This window comes from Diabrotica virgifera, chromosome 8 (genome assembly GCF_917563875.1).
Source record: "Diabrotica virgifera virgifera chromosome 8, PGI_DIABVI_V3a".
Lineage (NCBI taxonomy): Eukaryota > Metazoa > Arthropoda > Insecta > Coleoptera > Chrysomelidae > Diabrotica > Diabrotica virgifera.
The window spans coordinates 142,772,828-142,789,573 of NC_065450.1; the positions used below are offsets into that span (position 1 = coordinate 142,772,828).

General features: G+C 34.0%; 1 protein-coding gene across 1 annotated transcript in view; it reads right to left on the reverse strand.

Moving 5' to 3' along the window:
- Positions 1-16,746, reverse strand: part of LOC114334145 (spondin-1-like) — a 124,340-nt gene that overhangs the window by 48,385 nt on the left and 59,209 nt on the right. Inside the window, 3 exon segments of the mRNA XM_050658492.1 lie at positions 9,219-9,474; positions 10,451-10,782; positions 14,384-14,639. Of these exon segments, the coding sequence (XP_050514449.1) occupies positions 9,219-9,474; positions 10,451-10,782; positions 14,384-14,639 (844 nt within the window).

Sequence of the window (16,746 nt, forward strand, 5' to 3'; positions counted from 1 at the left end):
GAAGAAAGAATGAAAAACAAGAACGATAACTCTATGTATAAAACATTACAGCGAGAGATACAGAGAAAGATCAGAGAATCCAAACAGAAATAACTGGAGAAAAATGCCAAGAAATCTAAATTCTGCAAAGTAAATACGACAACTTCAACGTGCATAAGAAGGAAAGAGAAACAGAAGAATTTTGAACACATCCTACCAAACTCACAATATGGATTCCGGAAAATTAGGTCCACTCTCGAAGCTATTACTGTTCTCGTTACAGATATACTGACAGGATATACAATAAAGAAACATACAGCTGCAGTTTTTATTGACCTTTCCTCAGCTTTTGATAACGTAAACCTAAACATTTTGTACCGTAAGCTGACATCAAATATGTTCATTTTTAATTTCACTATACTCCGATAGACGGCTTTCACTAAAATTAAACCAAAATCTTCAAGGATCCCGAACATCGAATCTAGGACTCCTTCAAGGCAGGATACTCAGCCCGCTACTTTTATACTATATACAATGGACTTCGAAGTAAATTTGAATAACGTGAATGTGATACAGTTTGCTGATGATATAGTTATCAACACCAACGGAACTACTATTCCAAAATGTCAGAACATTTTATACACAAACCTATGGTCAGTTAAGCACTGGTTAGATTCAAACAACTTGTGTTTCCGGCAGGTGCTCCTCAGGGATCTGTCTTGGGCCCGACGCTATGGAATCTAGCATATGACGGGATTCTGAACTGTGAATATGGAGAGGGTACGTCTCCCTTCGCATTTGCAGACGATCTCGCTGTGCTGGTAGTGGCGCGGGACGAGCCAGATCTTAAATACCCGGTACGGAAAGCAGGTGGCGTCGTGAAGAAATGGATGACACAGCATTTACTGAAACTCGCGGCAGAGAAGACCGAGGCCATCATTCTGAAGGGGAAAAGGAACAGGCAAAGTGTGGAGCTACAATGTGCAGGAGCGTGTCTAACACCCAAGAAACACGTAAAGTACCTAGGAGTGACGTCGCACCAGAATGGAAAATGGGGGAAGCACGTGCAGGTGGTGACCCGGAAGGCTGCAAACAGTGCGGCTGCGTTGGGGAGGATGATGCCCAACATTGGAGGACCCAAATCCGAAAGGAGGAGGGCCTTGCACGGTGTTGTGCAGTCGATCGTCCTCTAAGCAGCCCAAGTCTGGAGTGAGGCGGTAGGGATACGGGCCTACAGGGGGCTCATTACACGAGTGGACAGAACAAGTCTGCTGCGAGTGGCATGCGCCTACACGACTGTGTCTGCCGCAGCCTTGTGGGCCATCACTGGGTGTGTTCCGCTGCATGTGTTGGTAGTAGAAAGAAAAGAACTGTATGAGAGAAGAGACCTTGAGCTTACTATGGCCGAGAGAAGACAGGAAAGAGAAAGGTCAATTGAAAGATGGCAGCAAGAATGGAACAACATGGAGCATGTGGCACAGTGAAAAAATATGTTGCTTCCTAACTTAAAAGATTGGATGGACTGTGGTCACAGGCGACTGGACTATTTCCTGACGCAGGTGCTCACAGGACACGGGTGTTTTAGAGCCTACCTCTCTAGGTTTGGAAAGGCTGACACTGACGAATGTCTATACTGCAGACACCCGGACACTGTTACACATACCATGCTAGAGTGCAACAGATGGATAGTAGAAAGAAATAGAATGGAAAGAGAGACAGGTGTGAATTTTTTGACAGTGCGAGAAATGCTTGAGAAAATGATTGAAAATAAAACTGGTTGGACTAGCATACACAACTATATCCGTGTAGTGATCAAGAAGAAAGAAGAGGAGGAAAAACTGCTGTACCAACGATAGGGGTGAGAGGGAAATATATGGCGAGTAGAAGGCAGAGGGAATAAGTTTTGACGAGAGGCGAATAAGTGAGATATATTGTATGAGACAGACTGTGGGAAAGAAGCTCTAATTAAAAAAAAGCCCAATCTTGGGACCAAAAAAAGGGGAACGGGGAAAATGAAGGGCCTCCTTGCTTACAGTCTGTAGATAAATGAAGGTAAAGTGCTTCGGAAGCGATGTCGACCTTGCAGCGGCCATTCCGTTTTCGGAGCGCTGGATGACAGAGGAGGGTCTGGTTTAGCAGGTAGGCATTCGGCGTAGCCTCGGCGACGAGAGAGCGTTTTAAAGCACCTCGGGAACTATCGCTGGTACACTTTGCGTAAAAAAAACTGGTACACTTTTTTTCCCAATGTAAACCTGTGTTCAGACTGGACACAATGGCTCGTGAATCACGCTGTTGTTGCCAGCACAGATAATGGAATTGCACTAAATCTAAATACAAAAAATAACGTTCAAAAATCATGGTGGTGAATCGTAAAACGGGCCATAGGTAACTCAATGTAAAATTTTAACTGTTAAATTCCTGTTTCCCTAATCATTTTACAACAAAAATCATGAGAAGCTATTTGTATGGGATTAAAATCTGTATTAAAAACAAAAGCTAAAATTGTTCTAGGATTTAAACACATTCCAACATTTTGAAAAATACCTACATTTGCCACAGTAGGCATGTGTGTAAGATTAGGCCCATATTATTTACCTTATTGTTCGCACACTATTGACTGAATAAAACATCTTTATTATTATTACTTTCTCCTCAACTGAGGCTATCTTATCAATTTTATTATTTTTTTAAACAAGAAATGATAAAATAAAAATTTTGACAGTTCAAATAACAATATTTATAATAACTTCACTGTGACGGAACGCAACCGATACACATTATGGTAATGTGTGTGGCCTAACTTTGGCGTATTTCTGTGAAAAATTCTTATTATATTTCTCATGATTCGAAAAAAAAATGAATACATTTAATAAAACACATTGAACATTTTGACAGGCCACGGTTCTTAGACATTACTACGGTTGCCTAAATCGACTAACCAATGAACATTAAGGGTGAGATTACGTCACGAGGGTTTACTGTTATTTGAGTCGTAATATGATTTTTTTCGAATCCTGAGAAAACCAAGTATTTTAGAAAAATTTATACGCAGGATGCAAGATTACATTATTACCAAGGGCGGAAAGCCCCTTAGAATAAATAAAAAGTTTCTTTTGAATGAAATATTTGAAATTAAATATCACACTTCTCTTTTATTTTCAGCCCCGTAACTTATTAAAATAAACATTATAGAAGTTTTCAGGGACTTTCAGCCCTCGGTAATAATGTAGTCTTTCATTCTGAGTTTAAATTTTTCAAAAATATTTATTAGTTTTCTCAGGATTCGAAAAAAAATGAATACAATTAAAACACATTGAGAATTTTGACATGCGTCAAAATTTTGCATTAACTCAATGTAAAATTCTGAACTGTTGAATTCCAGCTTCCCTAATAATTATTGTAGGTACATACATCAAAAGACATTAGAAACTATTTGTAGAGGATTTAAATCTGTATTGGAAATAACTGTTAAAATTGGTCTACGTAATTAAACATATTCCAAAATTTTGTAAAAATGTAATACATTTTAGTTTTCAGCCCAAACTTAGGCCACACACAATGCAATAATGTTCACATTTTTGAACTGTCAAAATTTTTATTTTATCATCTATTGTTTAAAAACAATACAGTTGATAAGATACCCTCAGTTGCGGAGAAAGGATTAATAATAAAGATTTTTTTATTCAGTCAATGGTGTGAGCACTGTCAGTTAAATAGTAACGTGTGGCCTTACTTTTACACGCATACCTATTGTGGCAAATGTATCATATTTTTCAAAATTTTGGAATGCACTTAAATCGTAGAACAATTTTAACCTTTGATTTTAATACAGATTTTAATTCTCTACAAGTATTCTCTCATGATTTTTGATGTAAAATAATTAGGGAAGCAGGAATTCAACAATTCAGAATTTTACATTGAGTTTCCTATGGCCCTTTTTACGACTCACCACCCGGTATAAGATAAAATGTGTACTATTTGTCTAAATATTTCATAATAACACAAATAATACACATATATACACAATAACACACATTCAATGATCGAAAATCATTTAAAAATATGGGAATGTAAACTCTTGTGACGTAATAAGTCTCCCCACCATCGTCGGACAAGACAACCGTAATAAAGTCTAACGGTGTTGACAGGCGACATTTTCCACCTATGTGCTTAATATTTCAGCAGTTTCGAATTTTATTGTAATACATAATATTTAAGTTTCACAATTGTTCACTGTAAAAGTTATTCATTTTGTATTAATTTCAAATTTTAATTTTTCCAGTGTGTTTTATTTATTATAGGTCTGGATCCCGCGTATGAAAAAAAAGTTGATTAATAGCAAGCTGAAAATTTGTTAATAGCTTAAGGGTGTCTAGTCGAATAAACTTTGATATATGGGAACACTGAAACAGGGGTAGTTTTAATTGTGGAACAGGTTAAAAATTTGGAACGGTTACAGCACGAAAACGGCACATTTATTTTGTCCGACAGAACAGACTTAAACTCTCCGAACAGAGATTAAACTCTCATGAAAAAATCAGACTGCTGTTTATTACCTGTCATAATTCCTGTCATTTGACATATTCTACATGTTCCACTCATTAAAACGCCCATTTGATGATAAATAGCAGTCTGATTTTTGCATGAGAGTTTAATCTCTGTTCGAAGAGTTTAAGTCTGTTCTGTCGGACAAAATAAATGTGCCGTTTTCGTGCTGTGACCGTTCCAAATTTTTAACCTGTTCCACAATTAAAACTACCCCTGTTCCAGTGTTCACACATATCAAAGTTTATTCAACTAGACACCCTTAAGCTATTAACAAATTTTCAGCTTGCTATTAATCAACTTTTTTTTCATACGCGGGATCCAGACCTATTAATATCCCACAACTTTACGAGAAACCCTTCACATTTCTCGATTTTAAATTAAGCATAATAATTTAATGTCATGTCTAGAGTTAATATCTGTCATTCATGTCATATCTGTCATAAATTATAATAGAACACGAATTAATTTATGGGTACTTAATTGAGATGATGGAACATTACAAAATTAATAAGAGAATTTTTTAGGATGCATGTTTAAATAAATGTGACTGACTAATCGAGAATGCTCGATGTTGTTTTAATTTTTAGTAAACCTACTAAAAACTTGCGGTCTGCCGCACAGCCCTGCTTTTACCTGGTTTGATATAATATTTTAGTTGAACTGGCAACGTTGCCTAGAAATAAGAATGACATAATATGTGACAAGACCAATTTACACAACTAGAAAAACACGATTTTCGGTTATAAGACTTGTACCAGTTTTTTTTTTGACGCGAAGTGTACTACGAAGAATGAATCCTGCACTAAGGTCAGTCAGGCGGCGTTCTGGACTGAGGTGTCTTTTGAAGATTCCGGACCCCCCCTCTTTAAAGACGAAAAAAAAAGATTCAAACAACTTAATTCTTTCTGAAAAAAAAAATCTGAAGTGTGTATTTTTACTAAAAAAAGGGACATAACTCAAGGACAGTTACAACTGGGATCATATCTTCTTCCAATCAAAAATTGCGTTAAATACCTTGGACTCTATTTATACAGAAAATTACTGTGGAAAGATACCATCCACTATGCAATAAAAAAAACTGAGAACGCTATAAATATTTGGAGAGAATTCTGTCATACCAAATGGGGAGCAGATCCAAATACCGCTTTACTGTTCTATAAAACAATGGTTAGAAGTATATTAGACTATGACAGTCACCTATATAGAACAGCAGTACATACTCACCGAAACAAAATAGAGACCCAGAAAAACATAAATTTGGGAACATGTCTTGGTTATCTTAAATCTACCCCAATAAATATTGTAGAATTCGAATCTGTAAAAACTCCACTATCTTTCAGAAGGCAGCTAATTAGTCATAAATTTATGGCGAAAGCCATATCCAAAGAAGCTAACTGTCTTCGTAACATTCACCACCTCACTGTCCTAGTACTCTCTCCCATTCATATTGGCACTCAAAAGCAACTCCACTCCTAGTAAACAGCTACACCACAGTGGCACAAATCTCTAACTCCCTGTCAATCAATAAAACTATACCTATCTACACCGAACCTTCCCATGTTTTCTTTTCAAAACATATAAAAACATACTACTTGGACACAAAAGAAAACTTTCTAGAAACCATTAATAGAAGATGGCCTAAACACCAATACATATAATATAATGACGGATCCAAATTGAATGGAAAAGTGGGCTGTGCTTTTTATGATGCAAACTCTTCCCAATATTACAAGTTCAAGCTACCTGATAAGTGTTCCATATATACCGCTGAAACAATTGCCATAGCAAAAGCATTTAGATACGTCCAGTCCAGAAACACACAGAATCATGTTATATTCACTGACAGTAAAAGTGCAGTTGACCGAATAACAAACCTGAAATCATCGAAATACCTTACTAGCATAGAGGCAGAAATGTTAAAACTGAACTTTAAAGCAACAAAACAAAGGAAAACAATAACTTTACTGTAGTGTGGATTAAAGGACACTCAGGAATAAATGATGTAGTGGATACACTAGCCAAATCAGCCACTGACGCTGAAACAATTGCCATAGCAAAAGCATTTAGATACGTCCAGTCCAGAAACACACAGAATCATGTTATATTCACTGACAGTAAAAGTGCAGTTGACCGAATAACAAACCTGAAATCATCGAAATACCTTACTAGCATAGAGGCAGAAATGTTAAAACTGAACTTTAAAGCAACAAAACAAAGGAAAACAATAACTTTACTGTAGTGTGGATTAAAGGACACTCAGGAATAAATGATGTAGTGGATACACTAGCCAAATCAGCCACTGACACAGGATACGACGTAACCACCAATATTGTTCCATCTACAGATCTTACCTCCAAGTTTACTTCACATTTAAAACAATTGTGGCAGCAGAAATATAATTCATCAGTGACAGGGGTTAACTATGTCGGCCACCAAAATCACATACCATCAAAAAGCTGGTTTCATGGATTAACAAAACGAAACTTCATTGTTACAATAAACAGAATAAGATCTAATCATGCTATGACTCCTTTGTACAAATATAAAATAGCACTGGATGAAAACCCATATTGTCTCTGCGGAGAAGTTGGTGATATGAACCATGTAATCCTAGAATGTTCAAGAAACAAGAGGAGTAAAAAACCCTCTATAAAAGTCGATTTTTGAAGTTATACTTCTTTACGCGCGATGAGGGTGAATTTTTATATGTTAAAACCAGGCGCATACGCATCACCCAAGCGCATACGCGCATTATAACTTTGTTCTGATTGGATGTTCAAATGACATGTCAAAAATTATCCAATATGGCAGCTGTAGGACAGCTGTGGTTTGGAGGAAAAGGTAAAGGTAAACAAATGTATAATATATTAGTTTTATTGTTGTGAGGACAGAAACAAAACAGTTTATAATATTGTAGTGACTTTTAAATAGTTTTTAAAAGCAACAGGTACGTAATAATTGTTAATGTATCATGGGTATAAACCTACCTGTTTGATCTGCCAAAATACATAGTATGTAATAATGTAATACTTTTATTTATATAATTTGATTACCACAATATTCACCTAATATATTGTTTTCTTACCTATGTTTTGTTGTATTTTTTTTTTCAATTCTAAAGTCCACTTTACATCAACAATAATTGAATAAGAAATTGACAACAAGTTATTCAAGGTCAAATTTGGCTTATACAAAACACAATTCTACATCCAATTTTGCCGTGAATAAAAAGAAAATAAAGAAATTTGACAAAATAAAACATATCCAATTGTTCTATTTCATCAAATTCCTTCATTTTCTTTTACAAACCATACATTTTGTTCTCGTCAAATTTGGCCTTGAATAACTTTGTCAATTTCTTGTTCAATTTATTGTTGATGTAAAGTGCACTTAAATCATTTCAATTCAAAATTAAATTAATTTGATCAATTTTCAAAATATCACAAGTTTAATGACGTTCTACACCTTCGGCAAAGAATTAAGGATTTGCATGAAATTTTAGTATGTTATAGTTTACTTCAAAAAACTAAGACTTGATTTTTTAAAAAATGTTTTACCGTGCCGTTTAATTACTATTAAGGGTCAAAGTTAAGTTTTAACATGGGCTGTTATGGGAATTCTTAAAAAGTTAATAACTTTTGACCCAAATTTACGATTTTTAATTATTTGTGCTTAAATTAAAGGTATTTTTGTAAGGAAAAACATATTAAAAAATGAGGATTGTTTACCGTACCATTATTAAATAAAAGTGAAATTACTGTTTCGAAATTTAACAAAGTTGGTAGTAGTGAGATCAGCTGCACTCCTAATTATATCCGAAACGTACGTGTCAATCACATGACCCCGGTGGTCTAGTTGTTGAGCGTTCGGTCAGAGTTCGAAACGTCCCGGGTTCCAATCCTCTACGATTAATTTTTTTTTAGTTGTTTTAATAAAAATTTTTTGAAAGTGGTAGATAAGAAAGTTAGTTTAATATTTAAATAGAATACAATTACTTCGTTAAAATTATATAATAGAAGTATAACTTCTTACGTGCGTACAAAGTACACACACATTCTTTTTCATTGAAAAACTGTTACTTTCAACCGCGAATAACTCGAAAAATATTAGTTTCACGGAGAAAATGTAAAAAACATTTTTTCCTTAGAATTACCTTTTCCATCAATTTCCATGTTTAAAATATAATGCAAAATTCCCACCGCTGAGATGGGGTGGCAACCACCCCCAAGGTTTTAGCGTACAGCGGCATGATATAGAAAATGTTCCTTGGTCTATTGCCTACCTTCTGTGAATATTTCAAATAAATCCATGCTGATCGAAAAAATTGCGAGCCAAAATGCTTCATTTTCTGGCCTAATAGGGTGACGCGAACTTTGAGAAAAAATCACAGTTTGACTGGTACACCCGGTATACAATGACAATTTACCTTTCTAGCAACAATATTATTACATCAATATTCTTAAAGAATAAGGCTGTAATATGTTAAAAAATCACTTAAATCGGACAACATGTTTAGGAAATTTGAAACACTAAAAATGACCAAATTTTAAGGTGGTCTGGTAATTTTTTTGAGAAGTGTAAATTAAGTTCCACATTTTTAATAAATATCCAGATCTTGTAGAAAATGAAACTACAGCCTACATCTACAGCTATATTTATATGTGATCTAATACATAAATACGTACTCTTACCATTATACTGTCGATTTTCTTCTTGGCAAACCTTTTCTACACATTCTACAGTCTCGCGTATCACGTTCGAACAAGGATCTCGTGAATTTTGCTTTCTCTCTGAAAATTTCTTTTTGTAATATTCAGAAAGAGGATAAAATTGTTTGTTACTGTCGGTTCTCGATGGAAATCGATACCTTTCTTTGAAACCTTTACCACATGTGGCAGAACATGGAGACCATTCTGTCCATATTATGTCGTAACAATTTTCAACAACCTGAAAAAATAAATGAGACTTCGATCATTTTAATTTTTTATAAATCCATCACTAAATATTAATAATGAGACAAGAATCATCTTGAAATTACCAAATTTAATAAGAACTTAGTTAATAAAGAAAACATATCTCCCTTGTATAAATAGGTACGTTACAGATAAAACATAGCCTCGTTATCCTCGTTACTATTGATGTCATTTCAAACAACCTTTTCAAGAATGCCAAACACATGAGTCTTAAGCCGGACTCAAACGATACGTGTACTTGTTGAATAATCGTTACTTGTGCATACTTGCCATGTCGGTTAAGTGGGTTATTAATACAGTTTTGTGGCGACACGCTTTAATTACTATTTTTTAATTACTAATTTAAAATTATTAATTTTTAATAACTTTGCTTTCTAAACGAAATAATACTATGGGCCATTTAAAATTCACATTTGTTCCCCTCGTAATATACAAAAATTGCCTAAATCTGGCCGAGCAATAAATCAGTTTTAAATGCCTTCATCTGCTTAAAACATATGACGGCAAAATTAACGAGTTCAGCCTTCGGTCCGGAAATAATACCCCAACCTCTCGAGAATTTTTTTACGCTGTTTTACCGAAATAAATATATTATTGACAGTTTGTTGTTTTACATTTATTTATTATTATTTTATTTGTTTCCGTGGGCGATAAGGTTATTACATGCATCCAACCACACACCACGGAACACACAACCCTTGGATCCAAAGTTACGTTCTCTTACCACTGAACCACAGAGGGGACTCAGTACTTTTGATATTTCAGGTATTTGGGATAAGCAAATCTTCTTCTTAAAGGTAGTAGATACCGTAGTGCAATAATCTAAATAATGTTAAAAAATATAACGATAGAAAGTAGAGTAATACGTAGCAGCAAAAGATGTTATTTATAAAAATTCATATATGCTATTTAAATAAATGTTGATTAATTAACGATTAATTATAACTTACGTTTGGCATTCTTCTATCACATTTTCCTTCCCCTTCACACTCTAAATTCTGTTGTAACAAAGGTGGCTTGGTTTTTCCAGCCATACAAGTTTTGGCGGCAAGTCTATTTTTAAATCTTCTCTCTCTAGTTTTCGTTCCTTTTCCACAAGTGACACTACAGCTAGACCATTCCAACCACGGTCCTAGTTCACACATAGGATCTACTTTTTCTCGTATTGGAGCAATTCGACAGTAGGTTTGCACAGCTTCGCAACTGGCCCTTTCGGTCAGCTTTCGGTGACAGTTGTATTTGCTTTCTTCATTTTTGTATTTTCTTTGCTTGTACTTTACACCTGCAACACGTATTTTATTCACTTATATAGAAAATCAAAAGATTATATTTTAACTTTTTATTATAACCAGGCTTCAACTTGTATCAATATAGAAATGAAAAGATTAACATTAGAAATTAAAAACGCTGGAAATGTGAATATTATGAGGAGCAAAATAACATATATTCTGTAATAAAGACACAGAGCGAAACTATGAACAAAAGAAATAATAGAGCCTAAAAGGTTGGATGACTCAAGAAATACTGGATATCATGGAACAAATACGAAAATATAGAAACAAAAACAGAGAAATACAGAGAAAAACATAAATTAATAAACAACAAAAAAAAGAGGCTAATGAATTGTGGATGATGGAAACATGCATTGAAGTAGAGAAGTTGCAGAAAAAGTATGATCATTATTTCATTATAATTTACATAAAAAGTTATAGAATTATCTGGAAAATTAATAACAAACATACTTAACCGATTAATTGACACAAACAATAAACCTTTTAATATCCCACTCGAGATAAAATAAGTATGGACTAAATATATTGAAGATATTTTCATGGACATTAGGACAGAACCAACACAAATTGATAGCGAGGAAGCTCTCCAATAATATTAAAATCTGAAGTCCAACATGCTATAAACAACTCAAAATCTGGCAGAGCCCCTGGGTCAGATAAAGTTCACATCGGGCTGATTATAGTTATTTATGTACCAAGTCAGTAAAGTGACTCTTTATCGAACGAGTCTGATATTACGAGAAGAACGAGCGTAGCGAGCGAGGCCAGTAACAGATGAGTTCGATAAGGAGTCTTTATTGACGTGGTGCACACAAAATTTTATCGCCAACATAATTTTTTTAATTTAATGTCGTCCGAACCACTGGGGTTATAAACGACAACAATGGAAAATACATATTAAAAATAAAAAGAGATTATAATATTAAGTAGATACATATTATGTACTAACAAAAAGTATACCTGAAAAATTTGTGATACAATTAAATGTCTTTTATTTCTATTTCCGGTAAAAACTGTATAATATTGTTGATATTTGTATTGTCTCTAAGAAGCACAGATATGTCCCTGGGAAGGTTGAGTTTACTTCTCGTTTGCTGGTATATTTGACAATCGGTTAAGATATGTTTTATTGATATAAAATAATATTTGCTAACATAATTTAATATTGGTTTTAACACTTAATTGCAATTTACAATTTAAGAACTTTTTAAATTTTAGACGTCATAATAATTTCATGGCAGTGATGACAGATAACTTGCAAGATGGCCGCTTTCGGTTTTTAATCGATAGTTATCAATATTGAATAATTACTAAATCGGTAAAGTTTTAGTTTATTTATATGAATATAATTACAAAATACTACAGAATTTCACTTTTTGACATGAATTTAAGAAATTTATGTCAATAAACATTTAAATTTAAATGATAATATCGCTAATTGCGTACAACATTTTTATTAATTAAAGTAAATAAATTTTAAGTCCACTCAAATACTCGCCATTCGATTACTGTCATCGACCACTTACATTCAATCTCGGTTAATTTGATTAATCGCGGTAGGTAAAGTAAAATTCTTCTTTCAAAACAATAAAGTGTTACTTTACTGCCGCAAATGGGGGCAAATGAGTACAATAATGAATGACTTTAGTGACGTTTGGCGATAAAACTTATAATGAAAACAAATTTATATTATACAAATAAACATACATATTATACAAATATGAATACCTACAGAATAGCTACTATCGACCTTTGTTACGCTACCAAGAATCAAGAACCCCAAACACTGTAATGACTAGAGATTCATCAGCTAAATGTCACAGTAATTTAATAATTATTATTAAAAATATTTTTAAAGATTTATACGTGCAAGAACATTCAAAAGTGTGAAGCGGATATGCGTATTACACAATTTGGCTTTTGTAATGGCTTGGGAACAGTAAAAGTTTCACAACTCTTGCCCAAAAATATTGATACTAAGAAAAAGATCTTTTCGTCGCATTTATATACAATAATAAAGCTTTCGACAAAGTTAAACATAACATCCTCATGGAATGTTTAAATCGAAAAGAACTCGACAAAAATGATATTAATGTAATGAGAAATGTCTAGGGAAACTAACAGGCTGTGGTAACATTAGATTGAAATACCACGAGTGCGAAATGGATAAGTAGATGGGTGAGACAAGGCTGTGTACTTTCACCATTACTATTTAATAAATACTCCGAAGAGTTATGTACACAAGCACTTGAAAACTATCCAGAACGGATCAAGATAATTGGTGAAAATATGAATAACTTTCGTTATGCCGACGATAGAGTCATTATTGCTGAAAGTGAGAAAGATCTGTAGATGATATTTAACACAATTTGTGATACTGGGAAACAGTTTGGTATAACAGTAAACATAAAGAAAACCAAAACACATGGTTATTAGTAAGAGGGATAAAGTTATATCAAGGATCCAGATAAAAAAATGAAGATATTGAGTGGATAAAATTAAATACATACTTAGGAGTCTGGATTAGTGAAGATCTAACTCCGAAATCAGAAGATCGATCAAGAATAGAGCAATCAGGAACAGCCTTCTCGAAAATAAAGAAATTTCTGACTAAACAAGTACTCCAATCTGCAAATCCAATATCGGCTGATAAAATGCTATATCCGCTCTATTCTTCTTTATGATGCCGAAGCATGGACTATTAATAATGACTTAGTGAGAAAGCTGGAAGCTTTTGAGATCTGACTTTTTAGGGGGATAGAAAATATAAAGGCCCATTATATTACGGACAAAATGGTGTTGCACAGAATGGGAAGAGACAGAGAAATTTTGACAACCATATAATCATATAACCAAATAATCAATGAGACACAAACTTGAAGACTCTGGAGTCAGCACTGAACAAGTGTTGGAAATAAAGTACTTAGAGATTAATCCCAACTATGGAGATGTTGAAAAAGAAGTGAAAGATCGAGTAAAAAGAACATTATCAGGATGCCTTATTAACACTATATGGCGTAACCGACAAATTAACCCTGAGAGGAAATCAGGAATCTATAAGGCCATAAGAAAAATAATGACGTGTGCATTCGAAACAAGACCCGGCATAGCAAAAACACAGAGGGTGCTGGAAACAGCAGAAATAAGGCTACTCAGAAGAATTACAGAAAACACGCTGAAAAACCGAATAAGAAGTGACGAGATCAGAGCAAAATATAATGTACGGGGTATAAACCAGTGACTACTCAATAAGAAAAAATATCTAAATTCCTGACCGATTTTCCAAAAGACACTAAATATAAAAATAAAAAAAAATAATTGTAATTTTCAAAAATTCAATAGTGTGTCAATTAGAAGCAGATGGCAAAATAATTTAGCAAAAATATCTAAGAAGAGATACAAAGGCCAACATGTATTAAACGACAGTGTAGCTATTTATGGTCTGAACTGTAGAGGGAAATCCCGATACCCAATATATGAGGATATTATTGTAAAACGAATACAGTCAGAGATATGGACCTGAAAAGAAATGAGTGACAGCCGCAAGTAAAATGTTTATACAGAAATTTTAAAGCTTTGGAATATATTTACCTCTTCCACAAGTAACTGAACAAGGTGACCAATCCGACCAAGATTCTGTTTCACAATTATTGGAATTATCATCTACATCGTCCATAGCTGCGGAATCACATATTTTTTCATAAAGTCTTTGTCTGGAAATTGTTAGGCGAGCAAACGGTTTCATTGATTGACCAGTATTATCGTAAAATGGTGATCTAGGGTCTGTCGGAAAATTGGTTTTCAGTCTTCTAATTTGTTGCCGAGGGGATGACGGTTGATCTGGAGACTAAAACAGATTAATATTAAAATAGAAAAACAGAAAAAATATTATTTTCAGCTTAAAAGTTATCGAGAGTAGACTGTCTAAATCAATTTAGTTTACTCTAGAATTCCATTTTCAAGCACCAGATTCCATTTGGATGTTACACTGCTACGTTTGCAATTTTTTGACTTAAGCATGGCTCAAGCCCATAGTTTAGGAAAGTTGTTGTTACGTTAAAGTCAGTCCACCAGACCATTGAGCTGTCGAACCATCTGGATATTGCCTTTAAAAAATCAACTATAATCTAGGACCTACTGAAATACTTTTTTTTCATATCTGGAAATCAATATAAAACTTGAGAAAAGAAAAGAAAAGAATAAAGATATAATAGAGAGCAGAAAGACTGAAAACTTGAAAGAGTATTTTAAAAAATTTTATATCGATGGGATGGACAAGAGGTCATGGAGGCTGAACCAGAAGGATCAGGACGATATTATCCTTAGATGGAATAAGGAATGACCGAAGATGGAAAGGTCCAATCGCTAATATTGACGAAACAAAGGCCACGTTGCTCAGTCGGAAGAGATGTGGGCGTGGTTCTTTGGGTTGAGCTTCTGTTGCAATAAAAGATGTTAAATGAATAATGATATGCGAATAGAGTTAACTAAACGACGATAGACAAAAGATAAATAGATAACATTAACTGATGGTTTGACTCATGGAATCTAAGAAAACGAAAATACTGAATACACAAACGAAAATATTGGGCGCCTGGGATTCTACCTCTAAATCCTCAAAGGAATAATTAACGAAACAGAACACAACATTAAAAATTTAGCAACACTGCTACGACAAAACAGCAATGTTCTAGTCTTGAGCTGTAAATAATAATTAAATAAAATGCAACATCGTACACTCTAGTAAAACATTTATCAAAATTCTCAAAACGAAATCTCAATATATACACAATACGTACAGAATATGCAGTGTAAGATCGCCAACAAGAAAATTAAGAAACCAAAAAAATACCTAAGCAGTTAATCTGTAAAACAAAATGTTGACGAAACAATAACTGCCGAATGTAATTGTTATCACTGCATATAAATTGGTGTATTCACCAGTAAAAACAAATAAAAAATGCGAAATGTAAGAGAACGAATAGAACTCTTATTAACTCAAAAAAAAATGAACTGAAGTTACTCAAAAAAATAAAAAAAATCGATACTCTAGATAAAATCTAAAAAATCTTAACGTCCACTTACAATACAAAAAAAAAAGGAAAGAGCTCTTTGCTTAAATCATAAATCTAATACTTAATAGTACATATGTACTCCTAATATAAATTTATATAAAAAATCTGAAAAGGTTACACATATTAAACTCAAACTCAAAATGTCTTTTATTTACATGTTTATCTACTTTGAAATAAAAGGATACTCAATATTCACGTAATCAAATGAAACTGAATGTCCCGATAATAATTAACCCTTGTCACAAAATATACACTAAAATATTTACTAACCTCCCTCACTTTCAGAAACTGGTAATGTTCGACCATCTGGCAAGTCGCTGGCCTCTCAGAAACATTAGGCCATGTCCACACATGGCAGAAAAGTGACTGCAAAACATAAATCGGCACCAGCTTAGCCGGTACAGGTAACCAAAGGTAACGTGACAATAGGGCCCCCAATGAAGCAAACCGAGGTGTAGATCAGCGTAATAGAATAAGAGGAGGAGGTGGTAGATCGATATGGAGTATATGCGAACTTAGGTGGACGGTGGACTCTTTAAAAAATAGAAAAACGCCATTGTACAATTGTACATACCAATAAACAATAATTAATACTCTTACCTGCCTAATCGGCGGGGCCCACGATACACGATCACACTTGATCTCACATAATGACTAACTCTATTAAAACTCAACTTTAATTGAATCGAAGCGTCCTGACGTCGGAGGTCAACAAAAACTATTGAACTACTTAACTGCTCAAAAACTACACACACAATACCAAGATTTCACAGATTTCTGCTTCAATAGGAACTGACGGCTTGGTTACGCGACTTCATCAACGGTCCTGAGAAATATGCAAAATAGGGACTTATTAACATCGTGGCATAGTCGTCCAAT